This window comes from Bufo gargarizans, chromosome 9 (genome assembly GCF_014858855.1).
Source record: "Bufo gargarizans isolate SCDJY-AF-19 chromosome 9, ASM1485885v1, whole genome shotgun sequence".
Lineage (NCBI taxonomy): Eukaryota > Metazoa > Chordata > Amphibia > Anura > Bufonidae > Bufo > Bufo gargarizans.
The window spans coordinates 2,082,596-2,096,638 of NC_058088.1; the positions used below are offsets into that span (position 1 = coordinate 2,082,596).

General features: G+C 47.1%; 1 protein-coding gene across 1 annotated transcript; it reads left to right on the plus strand.

Moving 5' to 3' along the window:
• Positions 1-2,048: 2,048 nt before the first annotated feature.
• LOC122946736 (coiled-coil domain-containing protein 97-like) lies at positions 2,049-13,639 on the plus strand. Its single transcript, XM_044306522.1, has 5 exons — positions 2,049-2,148; positions 9,697-10,194; positions 11,426-11,689; positions 12,489-12,615; positions 12,935-13,639. The coding sequence occupies exons 1-5, from the start codon at positions 2,070-2,072 to the stop codon at positions 13,089-13,091; spliced, it is 1,125 nt and encodes a 374-aa protein (XP_044162457.1). The 5' UTR covers positions 2,049-2,069; the 3' UTR covers positions 13,092-13,639.
• Positions 13,640-14,043: the final 404 nt, after the last annotated feature.

Genomic DNA, 14,043 nt, shown 5'->3' on the forward strand with positions numbered 1-14,043 from the left:
CCAAGTTCCCCTGCCTCACTCGTGCCTCACTCCGCCCCTCAGTAAGGACATCATATTTCCCTATAGGCTGTTCACACATCACTGCCAGGCCCGGGCATGCGCAGTGTTCTGCCCACTGTGGGCAGAGGGACAGGGTTATGGAGTGTGCATGCACCAGTTACTGGCGTGAAATTGGCACATGCGCACTTCATATCCCTGTCCCTCTGCCCAGGTAGGCAAAGTAATAACTTCGGCTCACCGGAGCCAATACATTCTAATACTGTAGGGAGTATTGAAACAAAGTTTTATGCGAATCGACTTCGGATGTTTTATCCGAGGTCGATTCGCTCATCCCTAGATATTACCTAAAATTAGAAGATGGAACCTCAAAGCTTGTATTTTTAATGGATCGTAATGTATGGGGTTTAACAGATGCTGGATTATCGGACAGAAGAGGCTCAGGAACTCTGGAAGGAAGCCCACGGGTGCCGGCAGTTTTGCAGAAATGTCAATGTGAATTTCTGTGCATTTCCGCACCAAAAACCGCCTGTGTTACTTCTGGGTTTTGGTGCGGCTTCGATCCTGTTTTGCCGCAGATCTTGGGTGAAATTTGAATAAAAGAAATGCCCAAAGAACTGACAAGTTGCGGATTTCAAAACCCGCACGGCAGATCAATTTCCGCACTGACCGAAAAAGCAAATCACTCCTAAGGATTGTCTGATCTCATACACTTTGCTGGTACTGTATGCACACGAACGTAGGGGCTCTGTGCCCGTATTGCAGACTGTAAACGGCTTGGGCAATATAAGGGCACCGGCCGGGTGCACTCCAAGGTGCGGATGTGAACCTACTGACCTGAATGGGTCAGCGATCCGCAAGATACGGCCAAAGATAGGACATGTATCTTTTGCAGTGCGGAGGCACGGATTGGAAGCGCTTCTGGGTCCTTGCCTCTGCCTATCTTTGGCCTTATCTTGCGAATCGCGGACCGATTCAAGTCAATGGGTCCGCATCTGCACCACGGAGTGCACATGGACGGTGCCCGCACCTTGCAGACCGCTACTTATGGTCCACGACATAGGCACGGAGGCCCAAACGTTCATGTGCATGAGCCCTTAGGCCTCCTGCACATGACCGTGTCGTTTTTTTGCGGTCCGCAAAAAACGGAAGCCGCCCGTGTGCCCGCCGCAATTTGCGGAACAGAACGGGCGGCCTGGTGTAGAAATGCCTATTCTTGTCCGCAAAACGGACAAGAATAGGACATGCTATATTTTTTTTGCGGGGCCACGGAACGGTGCAACGTATGCGGACAGCACACGGAGTGTTGTCCGCATCGTTTGCGGCCCCATTGAATTGAATGGGTCCGCACCCGAGCCGCAAAAAACTGCGGCTCGGATGCGGACCACAAAAACGATTGTGTGCATGAGGCCTAACACACTGTGGAGAGGCCATGTGGACAAGTGCCACATAATCTGCAATGTGTGCAGGTAGCCTTACAGCGATCTTGGCAGCCATTGCACCATCAAGAATCGGTGTAGCAGTGCAGGGTCATAGCGCAACTTGCGGGTTTCAGCGACCCTAGAATTACTTTAAAAAAATAGCTGGTCTGGCCCAAAAATAGGCAGGGCTTCTGTCAACCACGCCCACAAATGGGCACTCCTAGTCAGGTGTGTGGACATTGCAGATGAAAATCAACCCTGTCAACATAGCCTCACAGGCTCATGAAGAAGATGGAGATGTCCAAAGCAACCAATCAGATTCCTGCTCTCATTTCTCAACAAACCGTGCTGGACACGAAAGAAGCAACCTGATTGGCTGCTAGGAGCAACCGCTCCCTATACACGTGATAGAGTCCAATGAGCATGCCCAGGGATTAAGGGGCGGGACTTATGCTTTACAAATACGGCGTATGGTTCACAAATATAAAAACGACACAATGCCAGGACATGAACAGCACCAAACAACGTTACAGTGTAACACGCCCCGGGAGCAGCAAGATGGCGCTAGATTGGTAAAGCGCCCTGTGGGTGTAGTAAGATGGCTGTCGTCGCACTTCCGGTTGGAGAAACTCGACATCCGGGAGGCGTAAGATGGCGGCGGCCAGTCCTGTTTGTCAAGAGTTGGCTGGGAAATCGGAGCCAGAAGATGGGGAGAAGAAGCAGGTGGACGGTAAGTTCTGAGCTCAGGGCGGGGTTTGTGATGTTCGGCTGTGCCCTGGAACCAGCATGTGGCAGTATGAAGAGGCTGTAGCTGCCCTATGCGCCCCGTTATTACAGGTTATGCAGTGCTGATGTTATTGTTACTCAGTTTACATTCTCTTCCTATGGTGACTGCTGCAGACACATGCGGAGGCACGTATAGCGCAGTCGCTTGCGCTGTTCAGCTCTGCTAAGCCCGAGAAGTTTGTAATGCGGCTGGCCAAAGCGTCACATAAGACTGACTACCACTGGTTCCTTTCATGACAGAGCATATGCCACTGTGGCCACGCCCCTGCCCACATGACTACACAGGCCCCACCCCCTCTGATCTACTGGAGCAATCACCATGGTGATCTAAGGGAGGATGGAGAGGTACAGGAGTCACTTCTGTAACACTGATATGGATGGGCCGGTGCCAAAAATGCCATGCGGCGACCCTCTCAGGGTACTGGAGGGGGGTGTCTTAGATTTTTCTACAGACCTATGCATGGGGAAGTCTAAGACGATGGCCGCCATCTTGAATAGAAACTGATGGGGGAGCGGAGGCAGCATGGGAGGAATGGAGAGACCTGAATAGTCAGGTCTGTATGTATTTTGTGGTCTGCAAAACACAGATCCGCCAAAAATATGGATCCCGGCCGTGTGCATTCCGTATTGTACGGAACGACTGGCCACTAAAAGAACAGTACTATCCTTGTCCGTAATGCGGATAATAATAGGACATGTTTTTTTTGCATAACGGACGTACGGAAACGGAAAACACACAGAGTAACTTTTTTTTTTTTTTTGCGGACCCATTGAAATGAATGGTTCTGCATACGGTCCACAAAAAAAAAAACGGAAAGGATACTGCATGAGCCCTAATTCTGAGATCTGATCATTTGCAGGCCCAAAAGTTGAGACTGCACTACTGAGAATCCTGCTGACTTCTGTCAGGTGGATGGTTGTCATGGAGACGCTGAGCCTCTTTCAGCAAAAATATCTTGGGCTGGGTTCACATCTAGTTTTTCAAATCTGTTTAATGTACAGGTTGGGGGGAAAAAAGGATACAAAAGTGCAACACACCTCACTTTCCCTAACGCCTCCACATCGACACTAGTAGGAGCTTGATCCCGCCTCCCAGGGACAGGAAACAGCGGAAGCCCAAATAAAGACGCCTCCTCCTACATACTCCAGTTGTTTCCGGTCCCTCAGGACAGGCGGACGCCTTCCCAGTGCGCTGGCTGAAGATTTGATGCTCAGTCTATGATTGTTCCCCTTCTTGGGAGCAGGGGACAGAGGTTCCGGGTGGAGCATTGCTCTCCTTCTTTGACCCTTGGTGTAGGTCCCACGTTGGGCATCCTGGGCTGTTCTTACCTATGGTAGAGGGGATTGACGCCTCGCGCGTCCTGGCAGTGGGAATCCTCGTTTGGCAGGAGGTTCCTGATGTACGCCGCATTACCCTTCCTCTGCAGTACGGGTTACGCTTCCAGCTGAGGTCATTATGCATGTGAGGCGGCCGGGGGCGTGGCCCGAAGAAAGCGCGACGTGCTCCCGGAGTTGGCGTTGGGGCGGAGCCAAAATAAAAGCGAGACGCAGAGTTTTAAAATGGCTCTGCGATCCCAGGAGCTTGCGGTTGCTGAGCAAAGGGCAAGATGTCCTCCGCTGATACTGACGCCCTACGCAGAGCTGCAGATCCCAGTAAGACCCTCATCCCGGTAATACCCTCCTCCATTTTAGTTAGGGGGTTGATGGATGGGATTATCCTTCACCACCCGGGTGCTGGTGTTGGGGTCTCCCCTTGGGTCCACTTTCTAACCTAGTACAATACTCCCTAGGTAAAAGAGGCTGGCCCTGCAAGGTCCACGGGTGGTGAATCTTAAAAAAAAAAAAAAGAGAGAAATGTCATGTGCAGGAAGAACCTTCCCACTGCTTGTAAAAAGCCGCTATGCCCACGCTGCACGGAAAAGGTGGTGGCGGAAGAATCGCCTTCATTTATTGAAAACCTTAGAACCCTTATTAGGGATAAGGTTAATAGACCAACGTATGGCCCCCTCCTCTCCCCATCCATCTACTTCAAAATCTGTGGCTCTGTCCTTGGACGTATGTGATTTTGATGGAGAACTTTTTTCTGGGAAATCAGATTCTTCTGAAGACTGCTCCGGTCGTCCATTATGTTTCCCTGAGGATACAGATTTTTTTGTTAAAAACTATACAGGCTACTATGAAATTAGAAGATGTTAAGAAACCCTTATCAATCCCAGACCAGATGTTTCAAGGATTTGGGGGAAAAGAAAAGACGGGTGTTCCCTATTCATGATAATATTTGGGATATTATATCTAGGGAATGGAAGGACCCCGAAAAAAGACCAGTTATTTCAAAAGCCTTCAAACGTAAATACAATTTGCAGATGCAGATTGTGAAACATCCTTTTTGCCCCAAGAAAAACAGATCAACCTGGTATCTCAGGTAAGAATCTTCTGCTCCAAAAGGACAGTATCGATAAGAGACATTATGTGCTTGCTGGGACTTTTAACGTCAATACCCTCTGTGAATTGGGCTCAGGCCCACACCAGGATCCTGCAGTCTTTCATCTTAGGACAAGACACAGAGTTCCTTGGATAAGAAAATAAAGGTCCCTCACCAAGTGAAAAAAATGCAGTGGCGGCAGAAGGACCAGATTACAGTGACCACCTACGCAAGCAGCAAGATTGTGGTGCCCAGGCTCTATAAGAACTGGTACAGGGGGTATGGAATCTCCAGATGTCTTCAGCATCCTCAAATCTGAGGTAATTGACAGTTGTCTTCCGTGCCTTCCTAAGTCTGAAACCAACTATCCAACACAACCATGTCAAAGTTCTTTCAGACAACGCGACGACTGTGTCATGCTTAAATCGTCAAGGGGGGACGAGGCGCAAGTCCTTGGCGGCTGTCTTAAGGATGTTATTCAAGTGGGGAGAAGAGAACCTAAAGTTCCATCTCAGCAGTTCATTTAACCACCTCCGGACCGCCTAACGCAGATGTGCGGTCCGGAGGTGGCAGCCCTGCGCAGAGTCACGCATATATGCGTCATCTCGCGAGGGCCGGGATTTCCTGTGAACGCGCGCACACAGGCGCGCGCGCTCACAGGAACGGAAGGTAAGCGAGTGGATCTCCAGCCTGCCAGCAGCGATCGCTCGCTGGCAGGCTGGAGATCTGATTTTTTTTAACCCCTAACAGGTATATTAGACGCTGTTTTGATAACAGCGTCTAATATACCTGCTACCTGGTCCTCTGGTGGTCCCTTTTGTTAGGATCGACCACCAGAGGACACAGGTAGGTCAGTAAAGTCGCACCAAACACTACACTACACTACACCCCCCCCGTCACTTATTAACCCCTTATGAACCCATGATCACCCCATATAAACTCCCTGATCACCCCCCCTGTCATTGATCACCCCCCTATCATTGATCACCCCCCTGTCAGGCTCCGTTCAGACGTCCGTATGATTTTTACGGATCCACGGATACATGGATCGGATCCGCAAAACACATGCGGACGTCTGAATGGAGCCTTACAGGGGGGTGATCAATGACAGGCGGGTGATCACCCATATACACTCCCTGATCACCCCCTGTCATTGATCACCCCCCTGTAAGGCTCCATTCAGACGTCCACATGTGTTTTGCGGATCCGATCCATGGATCCGTAAAAATCTTACAAAGTCTCATATTCCACTAACTTGTGTCAAAAAATAAAATCTCACATAAACTCACCATACCCCTCACGGAATCCAAATGCATTTTTAGACATTTATATTCCAGACTTCTTCTCACGCTTGAGGGCCCCTAAAATGCCAGGGCAGTACAAACACCCCACAACTGACCCCATTTCGGAAAGAAGACACCCCAAGGTATTCCGTGAGGGGCATATTGAGACTGAAAGTGAGACTTTGTGAGAAAAAAACAAAAAAATAAATTTCCGCTAACTTATGCAAAAAAAAAAAAATTTCTATGAACTCGCCATGCCCCTCATTGAATACTTTGGGGTGTCTTCTTTCCAAAGTGGGGTCACATGTGGGGTATTTATACTGCCCTGGCTTTTTAGGGGCCCTAAAGCGTGAGAAGAAGTCTGGGATCCAAATGTCTAAAAATGCCCTCCTAAAAGGAATTTGGGCACCTTTGCGCATCTAGGCTGCAAAAAAGTGTCACACATCTGGTATCGCCGTACTCAGGAGAAGTTGGGCAATGTGTTTTGGGGTGTCATTTTACATATACCCATGCTGGGTGAGAAAAATATCTTGGTCAAATGCCAACTTTGTATAAAAAAATGGGAAAAGTTGTCTTTTGCCAAGATATTTTTCTCACCCAGCATGGTTATATGTAAAATGACACCCCAAAACACATTCCCCAACTTCTCCTGAGTACGGCGATACCAGATGTGTCACACTTTTTTGCAGCCAAGGTGGGCAAAGGGGCACATATTCCAAAGTGCACCTTTCGGATTTCGCAGGCCATTTTTTACACATTTTGATTGCAAGGTACTTCTCACACATTTGGGCCCCTAAATTGCCAGGGCAGTATAACTACGCCACAAGTGACCCCATTTTGGAAAGAAGACACCCCAAGGTATTCCGTGAGGGGCATGGCGAGTTCCTAGAATTTTTTATTTTTTGTCGCAAGTTAGTGGAATATGAGACTTTGTAAGAAAAAAAAAAATTTAAATAGAAATGATCATTTTCCGCTAACTTGTGACAAAAAATAAAAAGTTCTATGAACTCACTATGCCCATCAGTGAATACCTTAGGGTGTCTACTTTCCGAAATGGGGTCATTTGTGGGGTTTTTCTACTGTCTGGGCATTGTAGATCCTCAGGAATCATGACAGGTGCTCAGAAAGTCAGAGCTGCTTCAAAAAGCGGAAATTCACATTTTTGTACCATAGTTTGTAAACGCTATAACTTTTACCCAAACCATTTTTTTTTTTTTGCCCAAACACATGTAGAACAATAAATTTAGCGAAAAATTTATATATGGATGTCGGTTTTTTTGCAAAATTTTACTGCTGAAAGTGAAAAATGTCATTTTTTTGCAAAAAAATCGTTACATTTCGATTAATAACAAAAAAAGTAAAAATGTCAGCAGCAATGAAATACCACCAAATGAAAGCTCTATTAGTGAGAAGAAAAGGAGGTAAAATTCATTTGGGTGGTAAGTTGCATGACCGAGCGATAAACTGTGAAAGTAGTGTAGTGCCGAAGTGTAAAAAGTGCTCTGGTCATGAAGGGGGTTTTAGCTAGCGGGGCTGAAGTGGTTAAAAGGAGAAGAAAATACCTTAGCGGACTTTCTCAGCAGTCTCTCAGAGAAGGTGAATGGTCATTGAATCAGGACATATTCAATCAAATCTCACAGATGTTGGGGCTTCCAGTCTGGGATCTCTTCGCGTCAAAGCAGAACAGGAAGGTAGAAAATTTCTATTCCATCTGCCCCCGGGAGAATATAAATCAAATAGACTATCTCTCATTACCATGGCCCAAAGGTCTCCTCTACGCATTTCCACATTTCTCTCTAATCTTGAGGACTTTGATGAAGATACGAGAAGAAGAGGCACAGGTCATAGTGATTGCCCCGTTTTAGCTGAGGAGGTCTTGGTTTCCCCTACTTCCTCCTCCATCAGGGTCCTGCCCTGCCTCTTTCAGATTTATCCCTAAGAATGTTGACTCTTAAACCCACCTTTCTTACTGCTATAACTACGGCCAGGAGGTTGGGGGAGATCCAGGCCTTCTCCTGTAAACAACCATACCTCACGGTTCTGGGTGATTCTTAAGCCCTCCCCTGGTTTTCTGAGAATTTATTTTTATTTTTCTAAGTTTCACTGCCAGCAGGAAATTGTATTACCACCCTTTTGTGCATCCCCATCTTCAGATCAGGAAAAAATGTTTCACCGTTTAGATGTCAGGAGGTGTCTTCTAGCATATCTTTTAGGTCACAGATTCCTTTAGGAAGTCAGACCATCTCCTTGTTCAAGTTCAGGGAAAAAAACAGGGGTCTTGGAGCTTCTAAAGCCCTTTGGATAAAAATGACAATCGTCCTTTGTTATAAAGAAAAGAGTCTCTCTTCTCTTGAGGTTGAAGACCCATTCCACAAGGGCTTTGTCCACCTTTTGGGATGATAGGGGGGGCGGCCTCTGTGGATCAGATATGTAAGGCTGCCACATGGTCTAACCCCATGACCTTCTTCAGGCATTATAAACTTAATGTTATGTCTAACCAGGATCTGGCGTTTGGACGTAAAGTCCTTTTCAGCTGTGGTCCAATCTCTTCTCTGACAATCTCCTACCAGTGCCGGTGTGGAGGCGTTAGGGAAAGACGGCAATTACTCTTACCGGTAATTTGATTTCACTTAGCCTCCACAACGACACTGGGGTCCCCCCCCCCCCACAAAAAAAATAAAATAAATACATTTGTGCGGTCTATATTCAAATATTTTGTGGTTGTTTAGAAAAAAAATGTCACTGTGTTTATAAGATGTTCTGCTGTTATGAATTATCTTCGGTTCTGTTATTAACTGGAGTATGTAGGAGGAGGCGTCTTTATTTGGGCTTCCGCTGTTTCCTCTCCCTGGGAGGTGGGATCAAGCTCCTACCACTGCCGGTGTGGAGGCGTTAGGGAAATTAAATTACCGGTAAGACTAATTGTCATCTTTTCCACCCTTCAAAGTCCAGTAAAGAAACATGTTTTTTTTTCTTTTTGTTTTTTTTACTTACAATGGAACTCTGTGGTGGCAGATGCCGCTGTATGGCGTCTGTCTGAGGCATCTATTAAAGGGGTTGTCTCACTTCAGCCAGTGGCATTTATTATGTAGAGAAAGTTAATACGAGCAACTTACTAATATACTGTTTATTATACATATTGCTTCCTTTGCTGGCTGGATTAATTTTTCCATCACATTATCCACTGCTCGTTTCCATGGTTACAACCACCTCGCAATCCATCAGTGGTGGTCGTGCTTGCACAATATAGGAAAAAGCATCAGCCTCTCTGGTGTCTAGGAGTGCGCATAGGTTAGTGCTTTTTCCTATAGCGTGCAAGCACAACCACCGCTGCAGGATTAGAGGGTGGTCGTAACCATGGAAATGAGCAGTGTATAATGTGATGGGGAAAATAGCTGCTTCCATAGAATAGCCGGAAATAGCTGCTTCCATAGAAGTGAATGGAGCGGTGGCCGCACTTATCATTCATATCTATGGGACCTTAAAAAAGTAGCCAATCGCACCGTTGGGCTATTTTCGACTCTTCCATAGAAATGAATGGAGGGCGGGTGCGCACTCCCAAACCTTGGGCGCTCTGATCTAGAGATGGGTGTGGGTTCCACTGTCTCAGATTGGTGACATATCCTAGCAGTATGTCACCAGTGTTCGAGGTGAGACAACCCCTTTAACATCTAATCTGTGGGTTGGTGGTTTCAGTCTTCAGCTTTCTGCATATGTGAGTTTGGGAATAACGGGAACCATTTTATGATTTTATATATTTATTTTCTTTCTTTTTTTTTTTTGTCAGATGATGGATCAGAACCTTCTGGGGAGGTCCAGGACACACCGACAGAAGATAAGAACCCCATACACGATGATGAGATGGACTTCATTGTAGATGATGGCAAGGTACTGGCCAAGGCCCTCAAAGTAGCCAGGAGTTTGGGTAGCCGAGAAGATCCTGTAAGTCGGGACCCGGCCCTTGTCAGCGGCCCTCTCTTAGATATGTTTGCCGAGATTGTTGAAAGCCAAGTGCCCATCCGCAGCCAACAAATCGGAGAGCCCGAGTTCAGTCACGAGCAGAAGATGGCGATGCTTCTAGACCTCTACAAGACCAAGCCGCTCATCTTTCTGGAGCGTTTCCGGAAGGTCCTTAAAGAAGAGCATCTTGAAAGTTTCAGCCACTTATCTGGTGACTACGCCGCTGATTTCTACTTCAAGGAGATTCGCAAAGCCTCCCTCAGGAAAGGCCATCATACTAGAGTCCGGAACAAGAGGTACGCCGCCCTCCAGCAGCTGATATCAGGTACTGCACTGTCATATCATATCACACACTACTGTTTAGTCAAAGGTTGTTCATGTCCCCATTCCTGCAAGCAGGTGTGGTGCTAATGGCTGACCACCGCTCCATTCACCGTCTATGGAACTGCAACTTACGGAGCTCAGCTATCTCCAGCCGACCTATTACGGTGACTGAAGCGATGGTAACGTGTGCTCCATTCACACAGTGACTTGGGTATCCTCATTCTCATGAATGCTGAGAGCCCCAGCTGTAACGCTGTTGCCTTCTCGCAGCTTTCCCTAGGTCGAGTGACGTCACGTGGCCCAGGCGCAGCTCCTCTCCATAGAAGTGAATGGGGCAGAGCGCGATACCAATCACAGACACTATACAATGCATGGTGAGCTGAGAGAAAGCATCGGCGCTCACAGGAGCGCCACTGCCTTCTCAAACAAATGATCAGTGGGGGTTTCGGGTGTCGGACCCCCATCGATCAGATACCGATGACCTAGCAAGAGGATAGGTCGTCGGTAAGAAAATCTCAGAAAACTCTTAATTATGCCACTGAAGAACAGATTCTTGATATGCCACATTATAAAAGTGTGGTTAGTCTTGTGCATTGTATACCATGAGTAAGATCAGCTGTATGATCGAAACGCGTTGATAGTTTTTATGTGATTTTTCAATAAAAGGAGTAACTTTTATCCTAGTGCTTGTTGTCCCCACTGTAGTTGTATTTACGTGCCCAAATATGCTCTGCTTAAAATAAAAACGGGTACTTACCTAGTCACCGGCACTTTATTCCAGGCCTGTCCCCAGCAGACCTGAAGTTTGACATCCTTCGTCATGCGGTCACTCACTGCTTGGCGACACGTCCTCACTTGAATGGTGGCGCGCATGACGAAGGACAGGATTCCACTTTCACACTTCCAGTCCACAAGGGATCGGAAGCTGTGGGGATGGAACTCTCAGGCGGGGCCTAGGTAAGCGGGGTGGGGATCCCCTTTTCAAGGGACTGCAACATCTTTACTCCTATGAAAATACTTCCTGCCATCTCCATCAATGTCTGCATCTCTGCTGGCTTGTGTAGTGGCCTACATGTGTGGACATTGATGTGGATGGTGATTTTCCAGGGATATGAAGTGGAGCTGAAGACTTCCAGCACCAAAACTGGGACTCCTGATGAATGTGTGTGAACGCCGCCTTACTCCTTGCTCTTAGTATACACCCTGCATATGTATATTCTTTCTCTTAATAGGCGGGGAATATTTCAGCGATGAGCAGATGCGAGTTAGAGACCCCCTTATGTACGAGCATTACGTGGGACAGTACCAGAGCGAGGAGGAGATCATGTCACAGAACAGTCGGGATATGGCTCAGGCCAGCTGTCTATCAGACGTTCTCCTCAACTCCTGTCAGGAGGAGTCCTTGCAGAGGAGGCTGGAGGCCCAGCGGGAGATGGAGCACAACTGTGAAGAGGAGGAGGAGGAGGAAGAAGAGGGTGACGACAATGAAGAGGAAGGTGGGTCACATAAAGACATCAAATCTGCTCACTATTTACACTCAGTACTGCTCCCTAATGGACAAGAACCTTGCCTTTCTCACTGGTTGAAGCACCATATACCTAAGGGCAGGTGCACACAACCGTATGTATTTTGCGGTCCGTGTGCATTCCGTATTTTGCAGAATGGAACAGCCTGCCCCTAATAGAACAGTCCTATCCTTGTCCGTAATGCGGACAATAATAGGACATGTTCTACTATTTTGCGGAACGGACATACGGAAATGGAATGCACACGGAGTAACGTCCATTTTTTTTTGTGGACCCATTGAAATGAATGGTTCCGCATACGGACACAACGGACACTGAAAGAAAATACATTTGTGTACATGAGCCCTAAGGCTGCGTTCACATCCCCGGCTGCCTGATCTGGCACAAATGCCGACTGTTGGCCGGACAAAAAAACATTGCATGCAACGAAACATGGTATTTATGCCGGAAAGCAGCTAGATGAACGCCGGACCTCTTTACAGTCAGTGGGGGTCCGGCAGTGAACTAGAAAATCTGGCAATGTCTGATCCGGCGAAATCCAGCAGGCGGTTCTTGGTCGGATCAGCTTGACTGAGATGTGAATGAGGCCTAAGTGCACTACTATGCCTCACCTTATCAGTATTCTTTGGTGCTGTGGTGTCATTGTAGGGCTGTGATGTAATGTCACATGACCAGGTCTTCATCCCCACCGCCTGAATAACCCTCTAAGAGTTTCCACCTGCCATTTCTGCATTTCCTACGTTACTTACCGGGTGCTTTTATCCTTCAGACTCTGAACTGCAGTCTGATGAGGAGCAAGAGTTGGCCAACGAGGAAAGGGCGCTCATGAGAGAGGAGTTCGTCAGCCGCATGCATCAAAGGTTTTTAGATGGAAAAGATCGAGATTTCGACTACAGGTAAGTGAGGGTTCATGCTCCACGTGGTGGGGGGAGGTTTAGAATAATTGCTGCATTTATAACGTGAATGAGTTGCCTGCAGAAACCAGTGGGACCCGCTTATTTATTGGATGTTGTGTGCTGATACAGGGTGCCTCCTGCTTGAGAATTGCTGTTAGAGCGCTCAGCTTTTTCCATACCTCCCATAGAGGTATATAGAGTGGAAATAAGCACGCTTGACTATGCGCCATGCCTCTCCACAGTGTGGGCAATGATGGGGGTGCTGGGGTCTGATTTTTAGCAATTTTAAGCCAGTGTTTGTGCTGTGTTTCTTTCATAGTGAAGTCGATGATAACCCAGAATTTGACAACTTGGACATTGTCAATCGGGATGAAGAAGAGCGATACTTCGATGATGATGACGACGAAGGTATAGACGAGATGGAAGCAGAAGAGGATGAAAGGGAAAATGGACAGGAAAGGGACAGCAGTGAGTGACCATATGGTAAATCCCTTAAAGCTCATTACATGGACAGGAACAACCTCCTCACATCCTTGTCTGTATAGAGGAGCTGCAGCAAAATACCGTCTATGGTCTGGGACGGCCACTAGAGGGCAGCAGTCAGCGAGTCATGATTTCTTGCAGCTCTTACAAGGGGGGGGGAGGCATTTGCCCAGATTCGCACTTTCCACTAAAACATGTTTTTGTTACATCCACAAAAGTTTGGAGACGTCCGGAAGACCATTCATGAGCTGAATTTGTACATTTGGTTGAGAGTGATTGCTGACAATATGCTCTACAAAAGACTATGGCGAAATGCTGTTTGTTGTGTTGTCTTTTCTTTTCTGTTAAATTCTTGTATATTCTGAGCAGTGCCGGAGACGGTGGACAAATCGATATGAGAGGTTGTACATATAGGTGGCAGCATTCAACTCTTTTAAGATGAGGCAGGAATCTGCTTGTTCTGTTGGGTTTTTGAGTTAAAAAATAAATAAAAATCTACTTTTGCTGAAACAAAGGCACAAATAAAAGGATGAATTGGTAAGTTACAGTTTGAAGGTCTCGCCATGTCCCTGTCTGTTTGTTTCGGAAAGCTGGGTGACAACCCACATGGCTGCCTTCACATGCTCCAGAGCTGTTCTCACCCAGCTTTCCCCGTCATCCAGCACTACAGGAGGCGAGGGGACTTGTCACTATATAGCAAGGCTGTACACGGATACTGCAGTGACACACATACTAGCTTGAAAGGCACAAAGGACACTCTTTTGGCCTCCATTGGGTGAATGGTGGGAATATATTGCACAGTTTGGGGAAGGTACACCATTTAGGACACTTGATATGATGAAAACCTCTCCTGTGAGAGCCATATCATACGTCACCCCACTCTCCCAGATGTGAATTATAGGATGACGTATTGTGCTATGGAGCATATTCAGCCAGAAATCAATA